The following is a 25,609-nucleotide window of genomic DNA, read 5'->3' as shown; positions in this document are numbered from 1 at the left end:
AAATTAAATGGTCAAGGAATTATCGAAAAACAGCAGTTCAGATCTACATCTTGGTAGGGCATAAGTAATTTTTTTTTAAAAAAAACAAAACTTTAAAGATGGTCTGTGTACCATACTAGGCAACAGGCACTATTCCACTAAATTTTTAATAACAGAAAATGCTTAATACACCCAGCTGGCCGAGCAGTATTTGCGGGGAGAACAACAGTTAATGTTTCAGGTTGATGACCTTTCATCAGAACTGGAAAAAATTAGAGATGCAACAGGTTTTAAGCAAGTACAAATGCAGGGAAAAAGGGGAAAGAACAAAAGGGAAAGTCTGTGTTAGAATGGAAGGCAGGGAGCAGTCATTCAATGGCAAAAAGACATGGTGGTGAAAGGTAGCAAGAGAATAAGATAGTCAATAGCTAGTATAAATGGGAGTAGCAAAATCATTAACAGATATCTGAAAAAAAATGGAGCCAGCAGCTATGTTCTGAAGTTTTTGAACTCAACTTTCAGCCTAGAAAGTTGTGAAGGGTACATGTATGATAGGGTGGAAGGCAGCATCAAGTCCAGAGGCACTTCTTCAATAAATGAGTGTAAAATAGGATGTGCTTTTAGAAATGGCCTTTACAAACCAAGTGTCATCGAGTGCTACCAGTGCTTTAGCTCATACATGAGGAAACTGAACTGTCACTTAATATCAGATCATATTTAGTCTATTCTACTTCAATTAGACAGCATCATTTATTTGCAGTAGATCTAACTATGTTTGTACAGTTATCTCTGGTTTTAAACTGAGTGTTAACTTGCATTCTGCACTTCATATAAATCTAATTTTAAAAAAACTAATGTATCACAACGAAAGCTAATTACATGCAGAGTGATTGCAGCAGCCAGCAATCAGAAGGCAGCCACTGCTTAATGATCATCCTTTTGCTGAACTGTTTCACAATGTCCCCCAAATTATTCAACACTCACTAACTGCTCCAAATCACTTTACTCATTAGTATTGCACTCTTCCCATCAACGCAAGGCAACTGTCAAATTCAGAGCAACCACCAGTTTGCGTTCAAATACTTTTCTACAGTTTTGAGTTCTTCTTCTCATGTAAGGAATGTGCATTTTTAAAAAATGCACAGATTGAAGAGTGCCAATGCCCCCACCAGCTTCTCCTTGTTGCTCTGCCACTCCAGCCCCACCTGACTTAACAGGTAGGTTTAGAAAGACTTGTCAAATTTGGCTATTAGTAGCTAGACATAAAAGACCCTTAGGGAACATTCGAATTATCAACTTGCAGAGGTAATCGGTGCCAGCTTGGACTTTTTTCAGTATCCAATATTAATGTTTTGCTCTTTGCTCACTAGGTCAACAGAAACCAGTCAATACAAAATCCCAAGATGACATAGGTATCTCTAATGATTTCTCAAAAATTCTTATCCATTACACCTGCAGCCACATTTTAAGATTCACTTAATAAAATTAGCTCACTCAAACTAAACACCCATGCAGATCTGCCATCCACTACTTTCAATACACAAATTGGCTACATGCAGCTGTGATGTAGTATACCAATGGAGCCAAAAGACCCCTTGTGTCAAAAACACTTTAGTAAACACAAATTGGCAGATTTCTGGCATTAGTTCTTCATCCAGTTGTGCTATGTTGTTCAAAAACCTTTTGATTAGTTAGAATCTACAGACTTGTCTCTAAGCCTCCATTTATAACCTCCTATTCACCAAATTCCAAGAACCTTCACTAGGACATCATCACTGAACAGATCTGAAAGGCAGAATATCAACCAAAAGTAGGTACATCTCACACTAAATGAGGACATATTAAATGAATATATCATATGGACACTGTCTTTGCCATAAATTTACATAACCATAAAAATCAATTTGACGCAGTCACAAGCCAAACCCTTTACCTTAAAACCAATCTATCAAACTCCAGTTGATTAAAACATGCATTGTTAATCCACAAGAATATTCAGATTTATCACCTGTCAAACACATACAAACAGATGTTTAGAACAGATTATATAAATGTTGTTGGCATTTCTGATCTCTGGCTCATATACAGAAAAATTAGTATAGGCAAGGAGACAAAATAATATAATCTATTTAGGAGCCAGTCACAGGATAGTTTATAAAGAATTTCTGTCATTCGTTCCTGGACACTGCTTTGAATTCAAATTTAAACTTAAGACTGTTTAGTAATAATTTTATGCTCTGATTTATAGAAAGTTGAGATCACTGCAAAAGCCCTTAAAATATTTTCTGAACCTTTTTTATAAAACAGAATACAGTATAAAATAAAATTTGAAGTAACTTTAGAGTTACCTAAAGTGTACTACTGAAAATGTAGATTTTCACTAATCAGTTTCATGTTTTCATTTTTCATTCATCCCAATAAAATGAACTAAGGCTAATGTTACAATAATGAAAACATATGGAATGACAAGTTTCAGAATTGAAGTTACTTTAACCATCAGCAGTTTTCATCAGGAATTTGAAAGGGAATTTGATATTTTTAGCCTATTGTTGGAATGATCTTCCTTACTAAAAAGGAAAATCTCATGGGGTGATCATTTTTTCCTTGTATGTAAAGGTTGAATGAATAATGAGCATTCACCACTATTTAAATCCAAGTGTAGATGATGTCTGGCCATTTACATGTTGGCTTAATGTAAAATCCAGCAAATGAAACTCCAATACATGCCACAGTCACTAGCCATTTGCATTAACCACTGAAATATGTTTTGCTATTTAGAGGGCATGAGGACTCCATAAAATATTGATTTCAACTGACATTACACTCCATCATTCTTAACAGTGTGCGACCTTGAGAATCCTTTTTCCAAAGTTAACCAACAAACAAATAAATGTATACCAGTCACCACTTAAAAATGTATATAAACTTGATGAAAAACTGACAACAATCAGTCAACATGTTGCAGGCCGGACCCATGACTGCCATTAAATTTTAATGCTCAGCTCAACAGAAGCAGGCTATTGTAGGGTGCCAATATAATACAAGCCAAAACAAAAGGACGCTTATGATGGAATAGCTTAATTGTACTGAAAAATTCAATAGACCATTTCATGCTGGTGAATATAGATAGGTATTTTGCTCACTGAATGTTACATGAATGTTAATGCAAGCCTATCTAACTTAAAGGAAAAAATCAGGTAGAACGTTAGCTCTGGCTTTTTCTGACTAAAAAAACTCCCATTAGAAATCTAGGTCTCCTGAATCACTGTATCCATAATGAAATGTTAATTTATATTAACCAGTGTCAATAGATTTATAATATTAAACCAAGCTTTGACTAACCATTTCAAAAGGTAAAGTTCTGAGTGTTGCAATTCTGAGGGTAAATTAAATTTTGAGCTATAACACTTTTGTATGAAAAGGGTCAATTGATAAAGAAACAATAGTGGGAAGCAAATGGATGCTGTAACTTCCTTTGTTAATGCCCTGAAAGGACAATAGGGCTTAAATCCTGTTCTCTGTTTATAAATAAACTAATTAGTTTGGATCTTGCAAACCTTTGCAGAGATTTGCTCAGCACAAAAGATAAATGCAGTCTGCCAGTGGTCTTTCTTCCACCTCCGACTCCAAGGCTGGTACCAGATTAAGCAGTGACAGCCCTTTCTAATGACTTGATATGCACTTCCTCTACAGATGTTACTTTCGACAGGGTTAGGGAAACCAATTTACTCAGGTTGAAACCCAACCTGTTTTTGAAGGCTACAAATTATTTCCTGAAATAACTTTTTATGCATGCATTTCACCTTTAATAAATATTTTCGATTATTCCTGAGTCTTATGTACTAGGTACTACACCACACACGCAACAAAATTCAGCGACCCTCTATTATCTGTCAATTTTCATCATACAGAAGGGCTACCTCCATTTTTGTAGATAACGAAGGGGCCTTTTCCCTTGACATCAGCCTGCTCCGATAAGCAAGTGAAATACATGCACTTAAATGCGGTTATTCAGATCCAGAAGACTGGAAAGAGCATCACCATCACTGAAGTTGAGAGGTACTTCGTAGAATAGAAAATATGCAACCCTTGAAAAAATTGGCACTGTTGTACATAGGGGAAAAACACAAGCCCTGGTTTGAGGTTAAAAGGAGGACCACAGATTCTACTAGCTCCAATGGTCAATGGAACATAAGAGGCCAAGAGTTAAATATGATATAGTTTAATACTTGGCATAGAGATTCCTTTGGTCAGGCTAGAGTAGAAATTCACATTGAACAGGCAAGCAAATGAGGAGATGCAGTAAGCCTAGGAAACTTCAAGCTAAAACACAACTGATTTATCAGCTTGTAGGTCAGACTGTCAACTGATTGGAGGAATGTAGATTGTTGAAGCACCGGTATAAGAAATCATAATATAAGCAACATGGGAAGTACAATTGCTCAGATCTGGTGTCAGAGCATGAGGAAAATGGTCACAGGGATCTAGACATGGAAGACTAGAAAGTCTACATCAGCAAAATTTTTTCATTCTTGTCTTTTGTGCTTCCAGATTTACTAAATAGTTGAGCTTCTTTTTGAGAAAGAAATCCAAGTCTTTAGAAATAATTGATGACACCATTTTAGAAGCAGTTTCACATGATCATTCAACTTTTAACACTGCAATAGCTTAGTGAATACATCATAGCACAAGTAGCAATTTTGGAAAATCCTATTTATGGTAATGTTCAAGATTATATCACCCACTGCGAAATGTTTTCTTAAATAAAATTACTTATACTCCTATGTGGAAGGAAAGCGGATTAATTAAATCACATTTTGAATGAAATATTTACAGAATGTGTAACCATTAGCAGCATCAGCTTAAAACTTCTAAAGTGACTTACAGCAGGCACCAGTAGTTTCTTAACCTCTTCTACAGCTCTTCTCAATTTCAATTCTGCTCTGTCTTGTGTATCTTCAACAGTTATTAATACATGGAGCTCTTCATTCAGATGTTCCCAGTTCGGTTTGCCTCGGTTCTGTTCTTCCTGTAAAGACAAGAAAACCTACATAGAATTACATAGAATCTACACCAGAAACAGGCCATATGGCCCAGTTGGTCTATGCCAGTGTTCATGCTCTATAGAGGCTCTCACTCTAAATGGCCTCGTCATACTCTGCCTCCATACCCTTTCTGCCTTGCGTATGCATCAAGGAGAATGAAAACAAGAGAAGGGAGGCTGAACAAAAAAAAATCCATGATTCTGGCCCTTGCTTATTATACATTGTGTTAGACATATACAGGCAATTAAAGTCAAATGTAAAAAAGCTTATTGAGAACTAAATTAATGGCATTTATCACAGTAATTTTTCATAATTCCTACTCTCAGTTGCAACATAACAGAAATCAAAAATCTGTAGACCTAATATCACATGACTTAATGTTCACATGCCTAGAAACAAAGTCACCACCTTGATAAAAATAGTGTTTCTGGAAACAAACTTAAGCTGAATAAATAGCAACAAAAAAAAAAATGATTCTGCATCCATCTGCCAGTGTAAACTGAAGGAAGCAAATCACAGCTGAAGCAAAGAGACAAAATGGCAGCATTCACCTACCATCATTAATAGTAGCAGAGACAAAAAAACCTATTAAACAATAAAAATTTTAACCTGCAATGCAGGTAGGAATCATTACAAAGCCAGCTGATTAATCAGAATAAGCACCTTGATAACACCGAACAAAACTTCTGGAAATGTAGAGTTATCCCCAAGAGTCTGGAAGCACTTATGTTTGATCACCATACTAAATAAATGACTGAAATCTTGCAATTTCGTTATGTATTTGTCAGCAACAAGCACGAGTGAAATCACCTGGTAACAAAATATGCAGCCCTCTCATTGAATAGTTAATGGCGTAAAAACAATCTTAACTATCGTAAGGTAGATTCATCTTCCAGGAACTGGGCATTAATGCTGAAGCAATGACAAAGCTTTTTGCTCCAAAATTCTCACTGGAATAAGTCTGAGAAGTTTGAAAATATCAGTTTCAAAAGATCATCCTTCAGGGCAAAGAACTAGATTTAAAAGCTCCTGTTTCACACAGATTCTAAGTAACAATAATCGCTAGATTCCACTTGCATCATGGAAAAATTAGAGGGCTATGCGGGCAGCAGGCTGTAGTTCTGAATCCGTGAAGGCCTTGCATCTGAAATGCAAAGAATAGGTTACTCCCACCAGGTGCTAATGTCCTGCTGTAAATAGCTCGCTCACGGGTATACACTTGAAGTACCAAGACTATGGGCCAATAGCTGGAAAGTGGGATGAGGCTGGATGGCTATTAGTCAGCCAGCACAGAATGAGGTCAAATGGCCTCATTCCATGCAATAAACTTCTGTGACTCCATATTTATTTGGCTATATGATTCTTCAAGCACACAAAAAAAGGTTAAGTTGGGAGTACAGTGTTTGAAAGTTACTTTCCCAGTTCCCCCCCCAGAGACACAGCCTATATGCAAGCGTAACTGTGAATTGCAATACTTTTGGTAACAAAGCACATCAGTTTGATAAATAAGGAATGTTTAGGATAAAAATATCAGGGTCACATCTCTTACAAGAGAAAGAGAAAGTGGAAAAAGGGTGCAGATGCCAAGTTGATAATACAAGTGAGAACCAAACTGAATATAGAAGGTTCAGAAAGTAAATTAAAAATGGAGAAGCAGAGAGCATGAGAAAAGACTTGTAATTAACATAAAAAGGGCCTAGCAACAGGCATATAAATATTAAGTCGGTGGTAAAAGGGGAAAAAAGGAATTTACACAAGGAGGCAGAGGGCATGGCTGAGGTACTAAAGTGAGTTCTTTGTATCTGTCTTCACCAAGGAAAATGATTCCAAAATGACTGAAATAAGAGGTAGCAGAGACGTTGAACGGGCTAAAAATTGACAGAGAAGGTATTAGAAAGGCTGGCTGTACTTAAAAATGATAAGTCACCAAGATCAGATGCATCCAAGGATGGGGAGGGAAATAAGGGTGGAAATTGCAAAGATAATTGCCTTCATCTTCCAATCCTCCTTTAATACAGAAGTGGTGGCAAAGGACTGGAGAAATGCAAAATGTTATGTCGTTGTTCCAAAGCTAAGAATAAACCAAGCAACTAGAGGACAGTCAGCTTAACCTGTGGGGGAAAGAAACCATAATTTGGTACAAAATTATCACCTGGACAAACACAATTAAGGAAAGCCAGCACAGATTTAAGAGCAACTCATATTAACAAACTTAATTGATTTTTTTGATGAGGTAACAAAGAGAACTGACGAAGGTAATGCAGCTGATATGGTGCGCATGGACTTCCAAAAGGCATTTGATAAAGTGCCACATAATAGGCTTACCAGCAAAGCTGAAGTTCATGGAATAGAATGGACAGTGGCAACAAGGTAATGATGAATGGTTGTTTTCAAACTGCAGGAAGGTTGATCACGAAGTTCCTCAAGGATTAGTTAGGGTCACTGCTTTTCTCAATGTGCATTAATGACCTAGACTTGGGTGTGCAGGGCATAAGTTCAAAATTTGCAGGTAACAAAACTTGGGAAGTATTGTAAACTATGAGGATGATGATAGACTTCATGATGACAGACAAGTTGGGAGAATGGTTAGACACATGGCAGATGAAATTTGATGCATTGCAGATGAAATTTGATGCAGAGAGGTGTGAAACAATACATTTTACGAAAAAATGAGATGCAGCAATATAAATTAAAGGTACTTTACTTTTGTAAAGGGTGTGCAGGAGCAGAGGGGCTTGGGGCTATCTATGGATAAACGATTTAAAGTGGCATGGCAGGTTAAGAAAACAGTTAATAAAGGCACACAACCCTGGGCTTTATAGAGTACAAAAGCAGGGAAGTTATGGTGCATCTTCATTTGACTCCTGTTGAGACCAAACCAGTGTAATGTGTCCAATTCTGGCCACCACATTTTAGGAATGATGTGAAGGAATGAGATGGGGTATAGAAATAGATTTATGAGAATGTTTCCAAGGATGAGGGGCTTTAGGATAAATTTCAGAAGCTGGGGCTGTTCTCAAGAAGGGATGGTCAAGAGGAGATTTGATAGAAGCATTCAAAGTCACGAAGGGCCAGGCAGAATAGATAAAAAGAAATGGCTGAAGGATCAAGAACCAGAGCATACCAACTTAAGATGAATGGTAAAGGAACCAAAGGAAATGACGCTGGTGAGGTTCTGGAACTCTTGTGCCTGAAAAGGGTGGTAGAGGCAGAAAGCCTCATGACATTTAAAAAGTGCTGTAACCTACAAGGTAATGGACCACAAGCCAGAAGTGAAATTAGGTTGGATGGCTCGTCAACTGGCACGGGAATGATGGGTCAGTCTCCTTACAGGTTGTAAATTTCAGTAAAAACTTCGAATCAACGTTGATTTGGGACATACTGCTAAGATGGAGGCAGACCCATTCATGGCTTTCAAAAGGGAATTAGATATTTAGCTGAAGAGAACAAAAAATTGTAGGGCTATGGGGAAAAGACAGGAGTGCGAGTAGTTGAGCTGCTCTTGCAAACAGCTGGTACAGACACGATGGGCTGAATGACCTGTGTATTCCAACCATTCTATGATTCAGTAGCACTGTAAAGGTAAGGCATGGCACTAGAAATCTTACTGTTAAGGGCGCAAGTGACATAGATGAATCATAAAACAGAAATATACAGTCTTCTTTCCTCCCTTTCCTAGGCAGGCAAGGCAGAAGATCTAACACTAAACTTGCAGTGTATGAATTTTGATCTCAAGGCCTAAACTGAATTCTAAACAAAGACTTTGATGATCAGGTGGACCCAATTTGGATACAGATTGGACTTCTGAAATACCTGCTTGTACAAAGCAAAAATCATTTCACATCAATGCTACAGTCAATGTGAATGTACTCTTAAATTAAGACAACGTAGGTGGATATAACAGTTGAACTGAAACATTAACCACCCACAACATTTAGCTCCCTTGAGCTCATTAACTGAACAAACAGCCTTAGACAAAAACCATTTAAAATGGATTATTGCTCATGACTGGCTTAGAATTTCACTAGCATCAGAAATCTGCCACTTTTTTCAAACTATAACTAATGTCCACTGATAAATCCAGAATTCAGTAAAACTAATTACACAAACAGCTGAAATTTCCCTTTGAAAACATTTTTAAGTTGGTAATAAAAGGGGACTTTCATGATTCTTAGCTATGAAGTTGAGTAAACTTACAAGAGCTTCAAAGGTTCAAGAAAAGCTTATCTAGTGTCACATTTAGATTAGAAGTCAAAATATTTATGTATATTTTGAGGGAATTGAACTGTTTGTGCGTGGCATTGAACATTCTACATTTGGAGCAGCAAAGATGAGAACTGAGCAAAGCAAGCTAATATCAGCCAAAAGAACAGGAAATGGTACGAGTGGAGACCTACACAAGATAGAAACTGTGAAGCCATGGTTGGAAGTTTTTTATTTCTGACCTTCAGCACTGAACACTGAGGCTCTCGTCTTAAAATTTCAAAATGACTTCTGCACAAAAAATCTCAACTATTAAGGATGCAAGTGGCACAGATGAACTATAAAACAGAAACATCTAGACTTATTTTCCTCCTAAGAAAGTGAGGCAGAAGACAATGGATACCAGAGCATGAATTTTGACTCCTTGCTTTTCATATATGTTGACGTACAGAAAAGGTAAAATCTCTCTTGATCCATCAATAATGAAATGTGAAAGTCTGGCAGTGAAATGTCTCTATTTAAAACTTCAACGTTTTCAAGATATCAACACAACTGAGGAATTGTCAGTGTAAAGAAATTCTAGATTTTTAATTTTATTTAAAGCTAAGAGATATCTGTAGCACAATGAAACAGTCAACATGATTCAAACATTCTGACAAGGCTTCTAGTAGACAAGGCCTGATGAAGTAATCTTATCCATTGTTAGCCTCAGGTTTATAATCCTCCCCATCAATAGTTAATGCAAATCTTCAGAAGACTATTGCACTAAACATTGAGGTGCATCTGCTCAGGAACACACCAGGGTACCAATATTTTTAGATGGTTGGGGGTGGGTTGGTAGGAAGAAGTTTTCCTTTAAATGAAATGAAAAAACAGGTGGCAATGCTGGAATAATTTAATCATGCAACAATTGTGGGATGTCTGCAGTTTCAAATGCACATTAAGTGTTCATGTTTAGTATTCTATTCCTGCAGTAAATTTTTCAAAGCTATAACTGCTTGCAGCAAAGCTGTTTCATAACTTTGATTGGTATATTGGAGCGAACATTAAGAAATATCTAATTACTGCTATTCAAATAAATCCACTGGACTTTTGAACATTTAAACATGTCCCACCTGTGCTATATTTATTCGATTAATAATGTAGAATTCACCAACATAAATTTCTTTCTCCTCCAGTTCTGCTTAGCAAGAAGAAATACAAATTCTGGAATCAAATACAAGAAAACTTCCCATTTCCCAACAGAACCACAAACAAAAGTGCTAAAATTCCAGAGCAACCCAGAATAATTATCAGGCGTTTTGTTAATCTCTGCTTCTACTTTCCCCATCACACCTACCACCCCCCCATCAAAAATACGGTGCACTGATCCAACAATTACATAGTTCCTCATCTCTCATCAATAGAACAGGAGGCTATTTGCTACATCATGCCGATGCAGAACCTTTGAAAAAGAGGTCATGCTTAGTCCCACATCCATATTATATCTGTAACCCTCTGAGCTGTTCATCAAGTACCTGTCCAACACCGTTTTCAAATTATTTGTGCAATTAGCTTCCACAGCCTTGTCAGGTAGAATTCTCCATGTCCTGACAACACTAGTGTAAACTTCTCTCTTCTTTTCTCCTCCAGATCTTTTGCCATTGAATTTCCATTTATGATCTCTGGTTATTGAACCACTTGCCAGAAGTAAGAGTTCTTCTATTTACTCTATCAAAATCTTGCATTTTGAAAATTTCTAATAGGTCACCACTTAACCTTCTGTTCCAAAGAGAACAATCCTAACTTTTCCGATCTCTCCTCATAACTGAAGTCCCTCATCCCTGGTAACATCCTGGCAAACCTCCTCTGTAGCCTCATGCCACTACATCTTTCCTGAGCTGTAGCTGAGGCCCAACTGATGATTTAAAGCTCTAGTATGATCTTCCACTTCTGTATTCTTTGCACTATAAAACCATATGCTTTTTTAGCCACATATCAACTACCTTGTCACCTTTAAGGGTGTTTGTATTTGGACACCAAGGTCTTTCTGATTATCTACACTTAAATGTCACACAGTGGTGTGGCCTCAGCTGTCAAACTATGCCACTGCCAACTAGCTACGCAGCTGAAGTGATCAGCGTACCAGGCAGGGAAGCTGAATTGCTACAAGCACTTTCTCTAGCCAGCAAGGAGGCAACAGAATTGAAAAAACAATGGCTTTAAGATTAATCTAGTTGATACAGAAATTTGTCCGCAACGCAAAAGAGGAAATCTACTCAGGAGAAGTGCTGAGGTAGACAGAGAATTATTCATTAGAAAGCAATACTATATATAATCTGCAACAACCACCCCATCCACCACTACTCTCCTCTGTCTGGCTGAACTTGTTCTCACAATGAACAATTTCTCCTTTAACTCCTCTCACTTCCTCCAAATAAAAGGTGTGGCTATGGGTACCTGCATGGCCCCCAGCTATGCCTGTCTCTTTATGGGGTATGTGGAACATTCCTTGTTCCAGTCCTACTCCGGCTTCCTTCCACAACTCTTTCTCTGGTACATCGATGATTACTTCAGTGCTGCTTCAGGCTTTCATCAGGACTTGGAAAAATTTATTAATTTTGCTTCCAATCTCACCCCCTCCATCATTTTCACATGATCCATCTCTGACACTTCCCTTCCCTTCCTTGACCTCTCTGTCTCAATTTCTGGTGATAGACTGTCCACCAATATCCATTACAAGCCTACCGACTCCCACAGCTACCTCGACTACAGCTCCTCACACCCCGCTTCCTGTAAGGACTCCATCCCATTCTCTCAGTTCCGTCCCCTACGTCGTATCTGTTCTGATGATGCTACCTTCAAAAACAGTTCCTCTGACATGTCATCCTTCTTCCTTAACCGAGGTTTTCCACCCACGGTTGTTGACAGGGCCCTCAACCGTGTGCACCCTCACGCCTTCTCCTCCCTCCCGGAAACATGATAAGTGAGGACAAGGGGGACCCTATCATCCCACCAGCCTCTGCATTCAAAGGATCATCCTCCGCCATTTCCAGCATGATGCCACCACCAAACACATCTTCCCTTCACAACCCCCCCCCACCCTGCGGCATTCCATAGGGATCATTCCCTCCGGGACACCCTGGTCCACTCTTCCATCACCCCCTACTCCTCAACCCCCACCTATGGCACCTCCCCATGCAAACGCAAAAGATGCAACACCTGCCCCTTCACTTCCTCTCTCCTCACCGTCTAAGGGCCCAAACACTCCTTTCAAGTGAAGCAGCATTTCACTTGCATTTCCCCCAACTTAGTCCTCTGCATCAGTTGCTCCCAATGCGGTCTCCTCTACATTGAAGAGATCAAATGTAAACTGGGCAACCACTTTGCAGAACACCTGCGGTCTGTCCGCAAGAATGACCCAAACCTCCCTGTCGCTTGCCATTTCAACACTCCACCCTGCTCTCTTGCCCACATGTCTGTCCTTGGCTTACTGCATTGTTCCAGTGAAGCCCAATGCAAACTGGAGGAACAGCACCTCATCTTCCGACTAGGCACTTTACAGCCTTCAGGACTGAATAGTGAATTCAACAACTTTAGATCTTGCACTCCCTCCTCCATCCCCACCCCCTTTCCGTGTCTTCCCCCTTCCTTTTGTTTTTTCCAATAATTTATATAGATTTTTCTTTACCCACATATTTCCATTATTTTTAAATCTTTTATGCCCTGTTAGCCTTTCCACCCCACCCCCACTACAGCTGTACCTTGAGTGTCCTGCCATCCATTCTTAATTAGCACATTCGTTTAGATATCACCACCTTCAACACCTGTTTTTTTTTTCGAGACATCTTTTGATTATCTGCTCCTATCACTGCTTGCTTGTCCCTACAACCACACCCCCGCCCCCCAACCTTAAACCAGCTTATATTTCACCCCTCTCCTAATATTCACTCAGTTCTGTTGAAGGGTCATGAGGACTCGAAACATCAACTCTTCTTCTCTGCCGATGCTGCCAGACCTGCTGAGTTTTTCCAGGTAATTCTGTTTTTGTTTTGGATTTCCAGCATCCGCAGTTTTGTTTTTACATCTATATATAATCTGAACCAAAACAGGAATGACCACACCAGGAACAGAAAGTTCAGGTGAAGGGAAATACTTCTTTCTCTACACCGAGCCAAAATTTTTAACTTCACTTGAAATGCATAAACCTACTCTACATTATAGGTAATGCAAAGAAATCTTCCTTCAGAATTGGCTATCCATAATCAGCCAAAGTAGAAAGGTACAAGATGCAGAAAGGCAGAAGGAAAATGCAGAAAGGCAGAAGGAAAATGCAGAAAGGCAGAAGGAAAATGCAGAAAGGCAGAAGGAAAATGCAGAAATCAAGAGGAATAAAATTATAATTTATAAATTACAATTATAAGTATGATGACAGTTTTCAAGAAAAAAGTGAATTTAAAGTCAGTGTAAAAATACCACATTTTGAAATACACAAGCACAAGAAAAGCTCGTGATGCTGTTCTCGTTTTGTTACATTCACTCTTGCTTCATTTCATGATTTCCTTGCTTTTCCCTTTCACTGTTTCATCTTCCCACCCCTGCAGTACATATGCAATCTACCACCTGCAATTTTTGCACTGTTAGGTAGAGGGGGATTCAGGCTGCCATTTGTTGAATAAAGGCAGGTTTACAAGTTTCAACTTCAGTAAATATTTGGCACCATCTGAAGTTATTAATGATGCAGATATGCTCCCTGCACCAGTACCCACAGCTACTGAAATTACCCAATATTGTCACAGAATATATTTCAGGGAGAATTATCTAACTATTGACCAGTGTCCCCCACCAATCCCCTTACAATGTAAGGCTCATCTATCTCACTTCAATGCAGCACTGAAAACCACAGCCATTTAGTGATATGGTTAACAGATTAACAAACTAACTGTAGAGCTCTACATACACCCCATATATAAAAAGACTCAAGGTTTCTAAAGTCCTTTCCCAAGTTAGCAAATTTCAAGATTATTTTGCTTGTGTACTTGCATTGACCGCCACACTTCAATTCCTTACTTTTACAAAAATGCTTTGCATTCTTTTCTTTATTCACTGAAAAAGCTGAATATGCCCCAAAAAGGGAACTGATGCAGCTATTATTGTTAACCTGTAAAATCACCCTAGCAAAAACATAAACCTACATCACACTCCATTTCCAAGAGAATAACAATTAACAGTAGTTTGATTTAATTGAGTTGAATCCCTGTTGTCTCTCGAACAATTTAGTCAATGTGGAAAAATCTGTATTTTGATCTTCAAGTCATACAGTATCAATATTGAGCTTCCTTAAATGAATATTAAAGTTACACATTCCTGCAAAAGGAATTGGTTTCTTGGGAAAGCATTCCAACTTCGTGGATCTAACCCAACACAAAAAAAAGTGCCCTCAGTCCAATAGCTAACTCAAACTAATTTCCATTTTAATGATTAAAAGATTGGAGTTTGGCAGCAGAGGCAATTGATCCTGCAGGCTGAGAGACTGGACTGAGGTGGGTGTGGCAAAAGGAAAAAAGGGAACTAAGCCCAAGCCAAACAGTACATCGTTTTCCACATCTTGCCAGGGCAGTTGGGAGGATAGATTGGTTTCAGCCTCAACTAATTTCTGAGCCAGAGTGGAAAATTTCAGCTTTTGTCAAAATTAAATTTGAAATTTTAGCACCTCCAAGTTTTATTGTTCAATTGGCAGTTAGAGAAATAGCAGCAGCTGTTGGGCCATTGGACAAGGCAATAAAATGAGCATCATCAAGCTACTGGAAAATGTTAATGAGGTGCATGTAAATGACGAGGAAGCAGCCAAGAATGGAACCCGATAGCACATCAAATGCAACTGCCTAAACGTGGAGGCATAACACATTGGAGGCAATACATCAGTATGATTAGAACCATCTAGGCTTAAAGTGAGTACCCAACATGCTCCACTTTAAAGGTATCCCATCCCTAGTTAAACTAGAATTCGAGGTAGTAAACCCGCATCATTAACCCAATTTCTTCATTCTTGGCATCGATCAAAAACAGCAATTGGATTGTTGTTGACTTATTCAGACTCTTGCACAATTGAGAACAATCTCAATTTTTTTTAAAAAAGCTGACATATTAAGCTTTAATAGCTGGCAAAATGCATGTCACGTGCAATATGAGTGCAAGCTGAAAAAGTTTGAAATACATATGCAAACTGCAGAAAAAAACAAGCTTTACAAAATGAAAGTCTTGGGAGAAAAAAATGCACACTGTGCCACTCATCCAGGTTTAATGAGCCTGCAGGTTAAAATGACTAAGCATTGAAATTTTACACTTCATCTGTCATCTTCAAAACTAATTAATGGCAGGAAGATTTGATTTGCAGTGTACATTTCTCACACTGGAGCAAAACCCACAAACTCAGCAAAACAGAAGTGCAAATGTCTGGGTAAAAAGTTCTAATATATTTTCTGGCCCATGTAATCAGCTCCTACAACACAATTAATTTAACTTCTATCAAATCAATCTAGCAATGTTCGCAAGCTGCTCAAACTACTAGAATGTCTTATCACAGTATTCTTTTGGCCGCCAGTCATTCATTAAGGGAAGATGTGGGACGACAGAACTAGTCATTAGCAAATGCTGTCAAAACAGGCTTATTGTCACAAAGAAAAGAAATTAGAAAGATGCATTGCAAGATTTACTTTTTAAAAGTGGATTTGGACTTCTTTTTCAAAGGCTACACATTCTACTTCCTTCAATGTGGTCTCTCCCATCAAACAGAAATAAATGAAAAGTCACAACTCAGTGAGATCTTAAGCCACTCCACCTGGCAAGAACTGGGCAGCTGAGAAATTAAAACCATTATTTTGCTTTATACTCACCAACCACCATAAACATGGGGAAATCAAGGTCCCAATCTCAATTCACTCACCTTGATGGGAGTTCTGCTCAATAATACCTATTACAATTGCTTTGAGGGCTAATGGAAGCATCGTTAAGGGCACTAAGCTGCAGGCAACTTGATCATAAGGGATCTGTGTTTTTTAGATTACAAAAGGATTATTAAACTCAGATTGACTGTTCCAGACTTCTCACATTTTACCTCACTCTGGATAAATATTCAGTTAACATGGGTGCCACTCTAGCCAGTGTTAGAAAAGGAATGGCAAATGACAGTCCCACCCCTAAAAAGGTGAACCAGTTAGGAGGTGGTAGACTGCTTGCAGAACACCCCACCCAGGATTTTGTGCTGACAAGCCAAAAGTGAGGTTCTGTATCTGAGCAGCAGTGCACAAAATGGTCATACTTCTCCAAGCAGACTGTTGCTGATCTCTAGAGCCTATTGCACCAAGAGCTGTTGCCATCTGGCCACACATCAAAATCACCACTATGTTTACCTTTTTTTGGCCTTAGACTCCCTTCAGAGCTCATTTCAGTTAGCAGTGCATCAAGTTCACCAATGGCATATTTGCAAGGGTCAATATACCTCCTTTCCTACAAATGTCAGTCAAAATAAGCATGCTCTGGGATTTGCTGCAATGGCTGGCTTACCTCAACTTCATGGGGTTACAGACTGCAACCAGGTAGCCATTAAGGCACATGAAGAGCAGCCAGTAGCTTTCGTTAACAAGGAGCTGCATTCCAATAACATGCAGCTGTGACTGTCATCAATTGCATCAACATTTCTGTACCCTCTTATTGTAAACATAGGATACTGATCAATGAAGAGTGGAGGGCATGCCAGAGCAGCACCAGGCATCCCTAAAAATGAGGTGTCAAATGGAAGAGTGCAGCATATCAGTGCAAAAGATAAGGCTGAAGCATTCACAACAATCTTCAGCCAGAAATGCAGAGTGGATGATCCATCTCAGCCTCCTCCAGAGGTCCCCAGCATCACAGATGCCAGTCTTCAACCAATTTGATTCACTTCACGTTATGGCAAGAAACAGCTGAAGGTAGTGGATACTACAAAGGCTATGGGTCCTGACAATACTCCCACAACAGTAAGGACCTGTGCTCCAGAACTTGATGCACCCCTAGCTAAGCTGTTCCAGTACAGCTATAACACAGGTAGCTACCTGGCAAAATGGAAAATTGCCCAGGTATGTCCTGTACACAAAAAGCAGGACAAATCCAACCTGGCCAATTATCACACCATCAGTCTACTCTCCATCATCAGTAAAGTGATGGAAAGGGTCATCAACAGTGCTATCAAGCAGCACTTGCTTAGCAATAGCCTGCTCACTGATGCTCAGTTTAGTTTCTGCCAGGGCCACTAAACTCCTGACCTCATCACAGCCTTAGTTCAAACATGGACAAAAGAGTTGAACTCAAGAGAAGGTGAGAGTGACTGCCCTTGCATCAAGCATTTGACTAAGTGTGGCATCAAGGAGCCCTAGCATAACTGAAATCAATGGGAATCAGGTGGAAAACTCTTCACTGGTTGGAGTCATACCTAGTACAAAGGAAGATGGTTGTGGTTTTTGGAAGTCAATTATCCCAATTCCAGGACACCACTGCAGGAGTTCCTCAGGGTAGTGTCCAAGGCCCAACTATCTTCAACTGTTTCATTAATGACCTTCCTTCCATCATGTTAGAAGTGGGGATGTTTGCTGATGACTGCACAATGTTCAGCACTATTTGCTACACCCCATGCTGAAGCAGTTCATGCCCAAATGCATCAAGGCCCTAGACAATGTCCAGGCTTGGTCTGACAAGTGGCAAGTAACATTCACGCCACACAAGTGCCAGGCAATGACCATCTCCAACAAGAGAGAATTTAACCTTCACCCCTTGACATTCAATGGCATTACCGTTACAGAATCCTCCACTATCCCGAGAGTTACCATTGACCGGAAACTGAACTGAAATAGCCATATAAATACTGTGGCTAGAAAAGCAGGTCAGAGGCTAGGAATCCTACAGCAAGTAACTTCCAGACTCCCCAAAGCCTGTCCGCCATGGACAAGGCACAAGTCAGGAGTGTGATGGAATATTCTCCACTTGCCTGGATGAATGCAACTCCAACAACACAAGGAGCTTGACACCATCCAGGACAAAGCAGTGCTTAATTGGCACCACATTCACTTCCTCCACCACTAGTGGACAGTGACAATGGTAGGTACCTTAGGCAGCACCTTCCAAACACACGACCACTACCATCTAGAAGGGCATAGGGGCACCACCAACTGGAAGATCCCCTCCAAGCCAGTTACCATCCTGACTTGGAAATATCTCACCGATCCTTCACTGTCACTGGGTCAAAATCCTGGAACTCCCTCCCTAACAGCACTGTGGGTGTACCTGCACCACAGGGACTGCAGCAGTTCAAGGCAGCAACTCACCACCACCTTCTCAAGGGCAATTAAGGATGGGCAATAAATGCTGGCCTAGCCAATGACACCCACATCTGATAAATAAAAAAATATATATAGCACCTTTCACAACCAATCGATAGCTGTAAATTGTTTTGAGACAATGGAATACTAAGTGTAGCCACTGTTATACTGTAGGAAATCTCAGTCAAGTTAACAAAACGTGGTGAAGCAGTTCCTGGTGTAAAGATGTACTTTATACCATAAATACATAATATACAATTACAAATATGAATAAGAAACATGCCTGTTCTTTCGTGAAATAAATAACCTTGGATCTGTAATAGCTTATAAGTCAGCTAACTCCAGCTCTCAGTTTACCTAATTTGACCATGCACGTTACTTAATTTTGACAATTTAGTTTCAGCATCAACAATGCAGTACATGCCTGGAGGCTTCACAGAAATGCTTCGAGAGAAAAAAAATCTCTGACCTCTCATGACTTCTAGAAGTCCAGTTAGGATTTAAGGTGACACTGAATTAGTCTATTAAGGGAATAAAAGCAGCTTGGCGTATGTCGATATCAGGCACCTTTTGATCAACTGCTTCTTCAGTTCTGCTTTAATCAGTTGTCCCTAGCTGCAACTCATGTTAAGTTATTCTTTGCTTCAAGTCAATCTCTGGAGTTGTACTCAGTCTCAGCACATCAATAATAGACAAACCCACCAACAGGAAAGGAATATGCACCTAGCGCAGAGTTTGAACAGCACCTTGTTGGAATAATAAATTCAGAAGGCCAGCCGTTGATCTTCTGTTTATCGGTGCATTTAATTGGTTTTCAGCATGCATATTTACTCCACAAAGGGAAAGGAACCAATCAAAAACTGTATTAGATGCAATGTATTATGGCTAATACAAATTTGGAACTACAGGGAACAGATCACAGATGATTACAGGTGATGAGTGTGAGATTTTCAAACAGACTAGCAGAGATGCTGGCCACATTTAGATTTTATCTTCCATCCTTTTATTTTAAACACATTGGGAGAAACTTACATTCATGGGGATATAAAACAAAGCACAGGTCATGCCAGTTACGTACCTAGCCTGATTTCCCTTTCAAGTCGGAGGAAAGAAAAATCAGATAGGCTGTTCAACAAATAGCCACTCTATTTTGCCCTGTTGTATATCCCCGAAGTTGAGTGTTTCACTCATTCCTCTCGACTTCAGTCCCGAAAGTTGGTGGACTGGTGCCAACCAGTAAGTCTGCCCTGCAGAACCAGATATTTTTCACCAGCCCACATAAATATGGCAGTGTACTTTTCCCCAAAATCTGAATGCTGTTCTTTGGATTGCCGATTCAAGCAGCTGAAGAGGCAGTCCTGAGATTTAAAAAGAACTGCAAACGTAGGTGGTTTCTACATTACAACGGTGTCTTCATTTCAAAAGTACTGATTTGCAGTAAAGAGCCTAGAACAAAGTTGTGAAAGGCTCTAAATAAATGCAAGTTTTAAAAAACATATATAATTGCCTTCTCAAGGGCACTTAGGGATGGGCAACAAATGCTGGCATAGCCAGCAATGCCTACATCCTGTAAAGAATAAATAAATTGAAAATTCAGTATTTCAACATAGCTCAGATTTACAGTATTGGTAATTTTGTTTACGCTTCTTAAATCTAGGAAGAAGGTTCACGTGGAAGCTGATAGCCATTTTCAGTGCTACCACTTGAAAGTTGCCCAGGTTTTCCCAATTGCGCTGCAATTGATGGCTAGCTTGTTCATCATCTTCGCTATCACGGCTGCCTCTCTAACTTTGCATCCCCACAGCCTGTACAATAATATTTAGGTGTACTACTCAGGAATGCTAAGGGTGAAAGGTGAAATATGTATTGCAATTGAGACCTCCAGATTGAGGAGGGTGCCTGTGGTGGAGCTCATGGTGGTGCCCCTTCTCAAAATGTATCTACAACTAGTTGAAACTTTAGGATACCGGTTTTGCTCACACTTCAAGGCTCACACCAAGTTTCAGGAAATTATTTCAACAACAAGGTAGTCATGACCGCTGTCCAAAGCAGTGTACCTGATTATTAAAAGGTAAGAAATAGGGAAAAGTGCTTGGGTAGCGTTGGTCCAATTCGAGACAGAAAAGAAATCTGTCTCTAATACAGTGTGATTTGGACATGTAAAAGCCATATGGATACTTTAGAAATCAAAAAGCTCGAAGAAAAACAGGCTCCACTGGGCTGGTGTGTTTTCCTCTGATATTGTTGCAACAATGGAGGAAGTGCATTTAACTAAAGCTATACCTGTCAGGAATATCAAGTGTGGGTAAGTCACCTCATTCCATCTGCATTAATGGCACAAATAATGTTAGTCATTCGTGTAACATTTGCAGAAGCAGCAGAATGGAGAAGGATAACACACACACACACAGCTGGAGGGATTTGAAAGCTAGGATGCACCAATTTTATCTTTCTCCACCAAAAGGTTTTTTATATGCAAACGGAGAAATACCAGTCTCCTTAAGGATATAAATGTAATAATTTCACTGGAGTTCACGGAAATCTTTCATTGTAATCCTTGTCAGAAGCTTGTCATTTATCCTCTCAATCTGGGCAATTTTAGGAGCAGGAAAACCTTTTCCCAAAAACATGTTGTAATCATCCTTTCTGTAAACCAGGTGTAGCAATGCTGTTTACCTTCTTTTTGTCCCGCATGGAACTCTTCCCTCTGACCATGATCTTGCAACCAGTCTCTGCTTCCAGTTGTTTTGCTGTGAGACCTCTTGGGCCAAGTATTCTGCCAACGAAGTTAAACTGAGGAAGAAGAAAAGGCCAAAGTCAGAACGCAAAAATATAATTAAGTTTGATTATTCTACTGGATGGCACGTTTATAGTACTGAATTAACCCTGCAAAATTTGGACAGAGTTTTAAGACTTAAATACACAGTAGTTTTCAATTTAGACTGCCAATAGCTCGATGCAAACAAGGTTCTGCGAGACAATTTTTTTGAAGTTTTCAATGCACATGTATAAATGAAAACCATTATGCCCAAATAGTTTTACCATGACAAAAAGTCTATAATTTAGTAGATTTGATTCATGTTTCACTGAAAACTAAATCTAAATTAACTCTTGAAGATAAATTTCCATGTTTTTTCAATTCCTGTAACTGGGAGGAGCAGGAAAAAACAAGAGATAGGAGAAAAATATGCTCTCTCAAATGCTCAATTTACGAAAAAAAAATTTAAAATCAATTTGTTATCTCACCATCAATTTGAAATGGTAAATGTAAATGCTTTAATTATTAATTCTAAAATTTGAGGCAAGACCACCGTTCCATTTGCAGTTTTTCTCTTCTAAAATTCAAGTCAAATTTTGGAAGTAACCAAATCTCTGAAGAACCCATAAGGAAGTGTGAGAGCAGGATAAGAGGGTAATAATAGATCGGGGAAGGAAGGAGAGAAAACCTGGTTAAGACCAAAGCAAGTGACAGTAAAACAAAGGTGCAGAGGAAGGAACGGAGCACCGTTATTGGGGAGGGCATGGGGAGCTACAGGCATTTTCTCCCAAATACAGCCAATTGGTGACTCCTGCCTGAAAAGAAAAGTTAAAAAAATAAGGCAGGGAACAAAGCATAGCAGGGAGAAATAAAGCAGTGAAAATAGACAAAACACAACATAAAGGTAGGTAGGAGACCCAATTATTTAAGAGTGTGCAGCTCCATAAAATAAAGTTTGTGTTAGCATACAAAAGAATTTCTAAATGTCCAATTTTCTGCATATGGAGTCCTAATTTAGTCACTGCAAACAGGGACACACAAAAGCAGGATTTTCAGTTAATTTTCATCCTTTAGGATCCTGCATGACTATTTCAGCCTCAAGTTGTCCATTAGAGTTTCAATTTGCTCACAACTTGTGTCGCACTCATAGCAAGAACACTGCTTCATAAGCAGATCAAGTGACATGAACCAAAACCGATGCCCCTATTGTACTAATCGCAATATCCTGGATTACCAATTACCTGCCCTCTATTTACAGCAAACACTGTAGATCACATGGGATGCCAATGTAACCTAACTCCTTGGAAAGGCAGAATACCGTAAACACAGCAGACTGCAACACAAATTAAATTGAAGATTTATTTCTGAGATGTATAATATATAGCAATCGGAAGACTATACAACAATTAAAAAACAAAGTAGAATTGATCCAGTGGAAGGAAGGACTTAAACTAATCTTTTAAAATACCAAGCTAAATAAGGGAACTTTTGAAATCCCCCTTGAACAGCATAGTGGATCGACTAGTTTCTAGCTCACCCACTACACAGAATATACAGCACAGAAACAGACCAGACCATTCAGCCCAACAAGTCCATGCTGTTTATGCCGAACTTGAGCACACCCTTTAGTTATTTAAGTCTACCATTGTAGCCCTCTATTTTCCTTTGCCTCAGTTGCTGGTCTAGTTTCCCCTTGAATGGTAGAGAGTTTCACATTCTCACCACTCTTTGGGTAAATAAGTTTCTTCTCAACTCCCAACTTGATTTCTTGGTTACTCTCTTATATTATGATCTCCAGGACTACAACCTCAAGTCAGGCCTAATTTAACACAATGGACAGAATTTTGTGGATTTAAAGCCTCAAAGTTGGCAGGGGCATTGAGAACCAATGGCATTATAGCACCTTACCTCCAGGCTCTCCGGCCAGAGGGTGAGTTGGGTGATATGCTCATCCCTTCAAAGGATTTCTAATTAATGGGGTCACAGCATGGACTACAAGGGCTCACCAACATTTGATTTTTGAGGTTGCTCCAACCAGAAGAACAGAGAAGGCTGCTCCCAGATATCTAAATCTTAGCAGGAGATCCCGTGGGATCTACAAGGTAAGCTCTCCCAAGGAGGACGAGGACAACCTCTTGAAGCAAGCAGAGGTGTAGATGGAAGTGACTGAGAAAGTGAGCAACAATCTTCAATCTGAAGATAGTGCAGCAGGATGATACACATCAGGCAGGTGTGACAGGCAAGTGGCATAATGTTGTCAGATGCCAAGTCCCACACCGATTTGTTCGACATTCCCTGAACAGCACCCTTCAGGTCAACCTTGCAGCTCCAATCATTCCTCTCCTTGCATCACCATCCGAGCAGTCAACACTGAGCCTCACCTGTTGCCCTCCTTCACGGATGCCTAGTCACCCACCAAATAAAAAAAGGCATCTTTCCCTCCTTTCCACACAAGCCATTAAGAATAAACACACCCCTGCTTTCTCGCTTTGCAAGAGGACAGCAAACAACTTGGTGAAAGGCAGAGACCTGGTGGGTCGGGGTTGGGGGGGGGGGGGGTGGGGGGCACACCAGGGTTCTGTGGCCCTCCCAACAACAGGCACACTGGTGGCCATTGGCAATACGAGCCCTACCAACTGCATTCAGAAAGTCTTGCTCTAGACGCCATCAAAGCCCGTCTCTCCCAAAGCACTGGTGCTCAGACATGGAGAGGGCGCGCTGATCTTCTGCTTGTAAGACTGTGTTGGGGGACCTCACCTCTTTCCAGCTGAGTGTCCATCCTCTGTACTGTGGAGGGGCATGCAGCTAAGGCAGCAACAGGCACTGCTGCTGCTCCTGCTGGATGACGGTGGTGTGGCTTCTGCTCTTGCCCCTCAGCAGAGGCGAAAGGTGGAGCTCCATGAGCTGCTCCCACACCACGTTGAAGGCTGACAGCAGTGCAGCTAAAAGGTGAGTGAAGTGCAAGACCAATAAAGTGCCTTTCATGAATTTGGCAATCAGCTGTCAAATCCTTAGAAGTGGTACTCTGAACAGCTGCCTCTCACCCATGACTGGAGCTCTTAAGTTTCACTGACAAACTCAGAAGACTTTTATCAGTTTCGTTGAAGAAACTTTCCCTACTGCTCACCCACCTCAGTGACCCTGGCAAGGTGCACATAGAGTGAAACACATGCTGCTGGGGAAAAAGGAATCCAGGGTTAAAAAGGCTAACTGCCTTTGGCTCAATGATTTCCCACTAGACACAAGGGGGTTCCCCCACAGGATTCATAACTCAACCCACAGAAAGCCAAAGAGGGCAGGATGAAGTCAGAATTCTGACCCAAAGTCAATTTCAGGTGAATTAACTCCCTGCGCACTCTAAAACTCCACTTGGCTGGGGAAACCCAATGTTAGAGATACTGAATGCCAAGTAAATAAGTGCTATCACCACTCAGGCATCTCATGCCCATTGTTATAGGTAACCTGTAGCCTAATTTCTCAATCAATCAACCTGGCCTAATCATGTGGTCAATTAGCCTGAGGGTAAGAGAAATAGACTGATGACAGTGACATTGGAACCTAAATGTGCAAAAGGTGAAAAACAAATCAAACCCAAAAACGGTGGGGTGGGGGGGGGGGGAGAGAGAGAGAGAGAGAGAGAGAGAGAGAGAGAGAGAGAGAGAGAAAACGAGTCCATGTACACCCCTGTCCAACTGTGCTGTTCCTAACCTGAATGCACCTCAAATTTGCATTGTTAAATTACTGTACAAATGAGGAAATATACAATGTACCTTCTGCAAGTTCAGCAACACTAATACAAACTAATAACAAATCATTGGGAACGAGTGCCCAATTACATATTTAAAAAATAAAACAGTGGATTTACAGTTTCAACTAGTAAATCAAACAGCTTTTAATTTAACCTTTGGAGATAAACATGAGCATGAAAAATGAACATGAACGGAGGTGAAATACAGGAAAGGCCTACTTTGTCACACTGAACAAAAAGTATCTGAAACACCTAACATATGCCGGAATTCAGACCTACACTAAGGATTAGTTTTAATGATGAAAAGCTTTTTTTTTTGAAAATATTTTAGTTCATTATAAAGTACAATTTAATGGCAAGTTCTCCTCAGCACGAAGTGTGAATGCGGTGACTGTAATGTATTTTTGTCCGCTATTTATAAATTCAGTGACCCACTTTAAATGGGTGTACTCAAAACACCTTTCACAAATAATGTTCCAAGTAAAATAGAAGCTGAACCCTGTTCACAGTAAATATACATATGAAGCTAAAGCACAAGATGGCA

General features: G+C 39.8%; 1 protein-coding gene across 14 annotated transcripts in view; it reads right to left on the bottom strand.

The window, feature by feature from the left end:
• The window catches only part of qkia (QKI, KH domain containing, RNA binding a), a 104,835-nt gene that overhangs the window by 28,766 nt on the left and 50,460 nt on the right, over positions 1-25,609 (bottom strand). For 10 of the 14 annotated variants that reach the window (XR_005946033.1, XR_005946032.1, XR_005946034.1 and 7 more), the window contains exons 3-4: positions 21,236-21,352; positions 4,865-5,026 (exon numbers count right to left, since the gene is read on the bottom strand). Coding sequence is in view for 11 of the 14 variants with exons in the window: in XM_041212949.1 (XP_041068883.1) it covers positions 4,865-5,026; positions 21,236-21,352 (279 nt within the window). In the remaining 3 variants the exon portion in view is untranslated. The remainder of the gene's footprint in view (positions 1-4,864; positions 5,027-21,235; positions 21,353-25,609) is intronic. The other 4 variants (XM_041212950.1, XM_041212947.1, XM_041212953.1 and 1 more) reach the window with 1 other exon arrangement.

Source organism: Carcharodon carcharias, chromosome 19 (assembly GCF_017639515.1).
Source record: "Carcharodon carcharias isolate sCarCar2 chromosome 19, sCarCar2.pri, whole genome shotgun sequence".
NCBI lineage: Eukaryota > Metazoa > Chordata > Chondrichthyes > Lamniformes > Lamnidae > Carcharodon > Carcharodon carcharias.
This window is presented reverse-complemented; position numbering and strand designations above follow the sequence as displayed.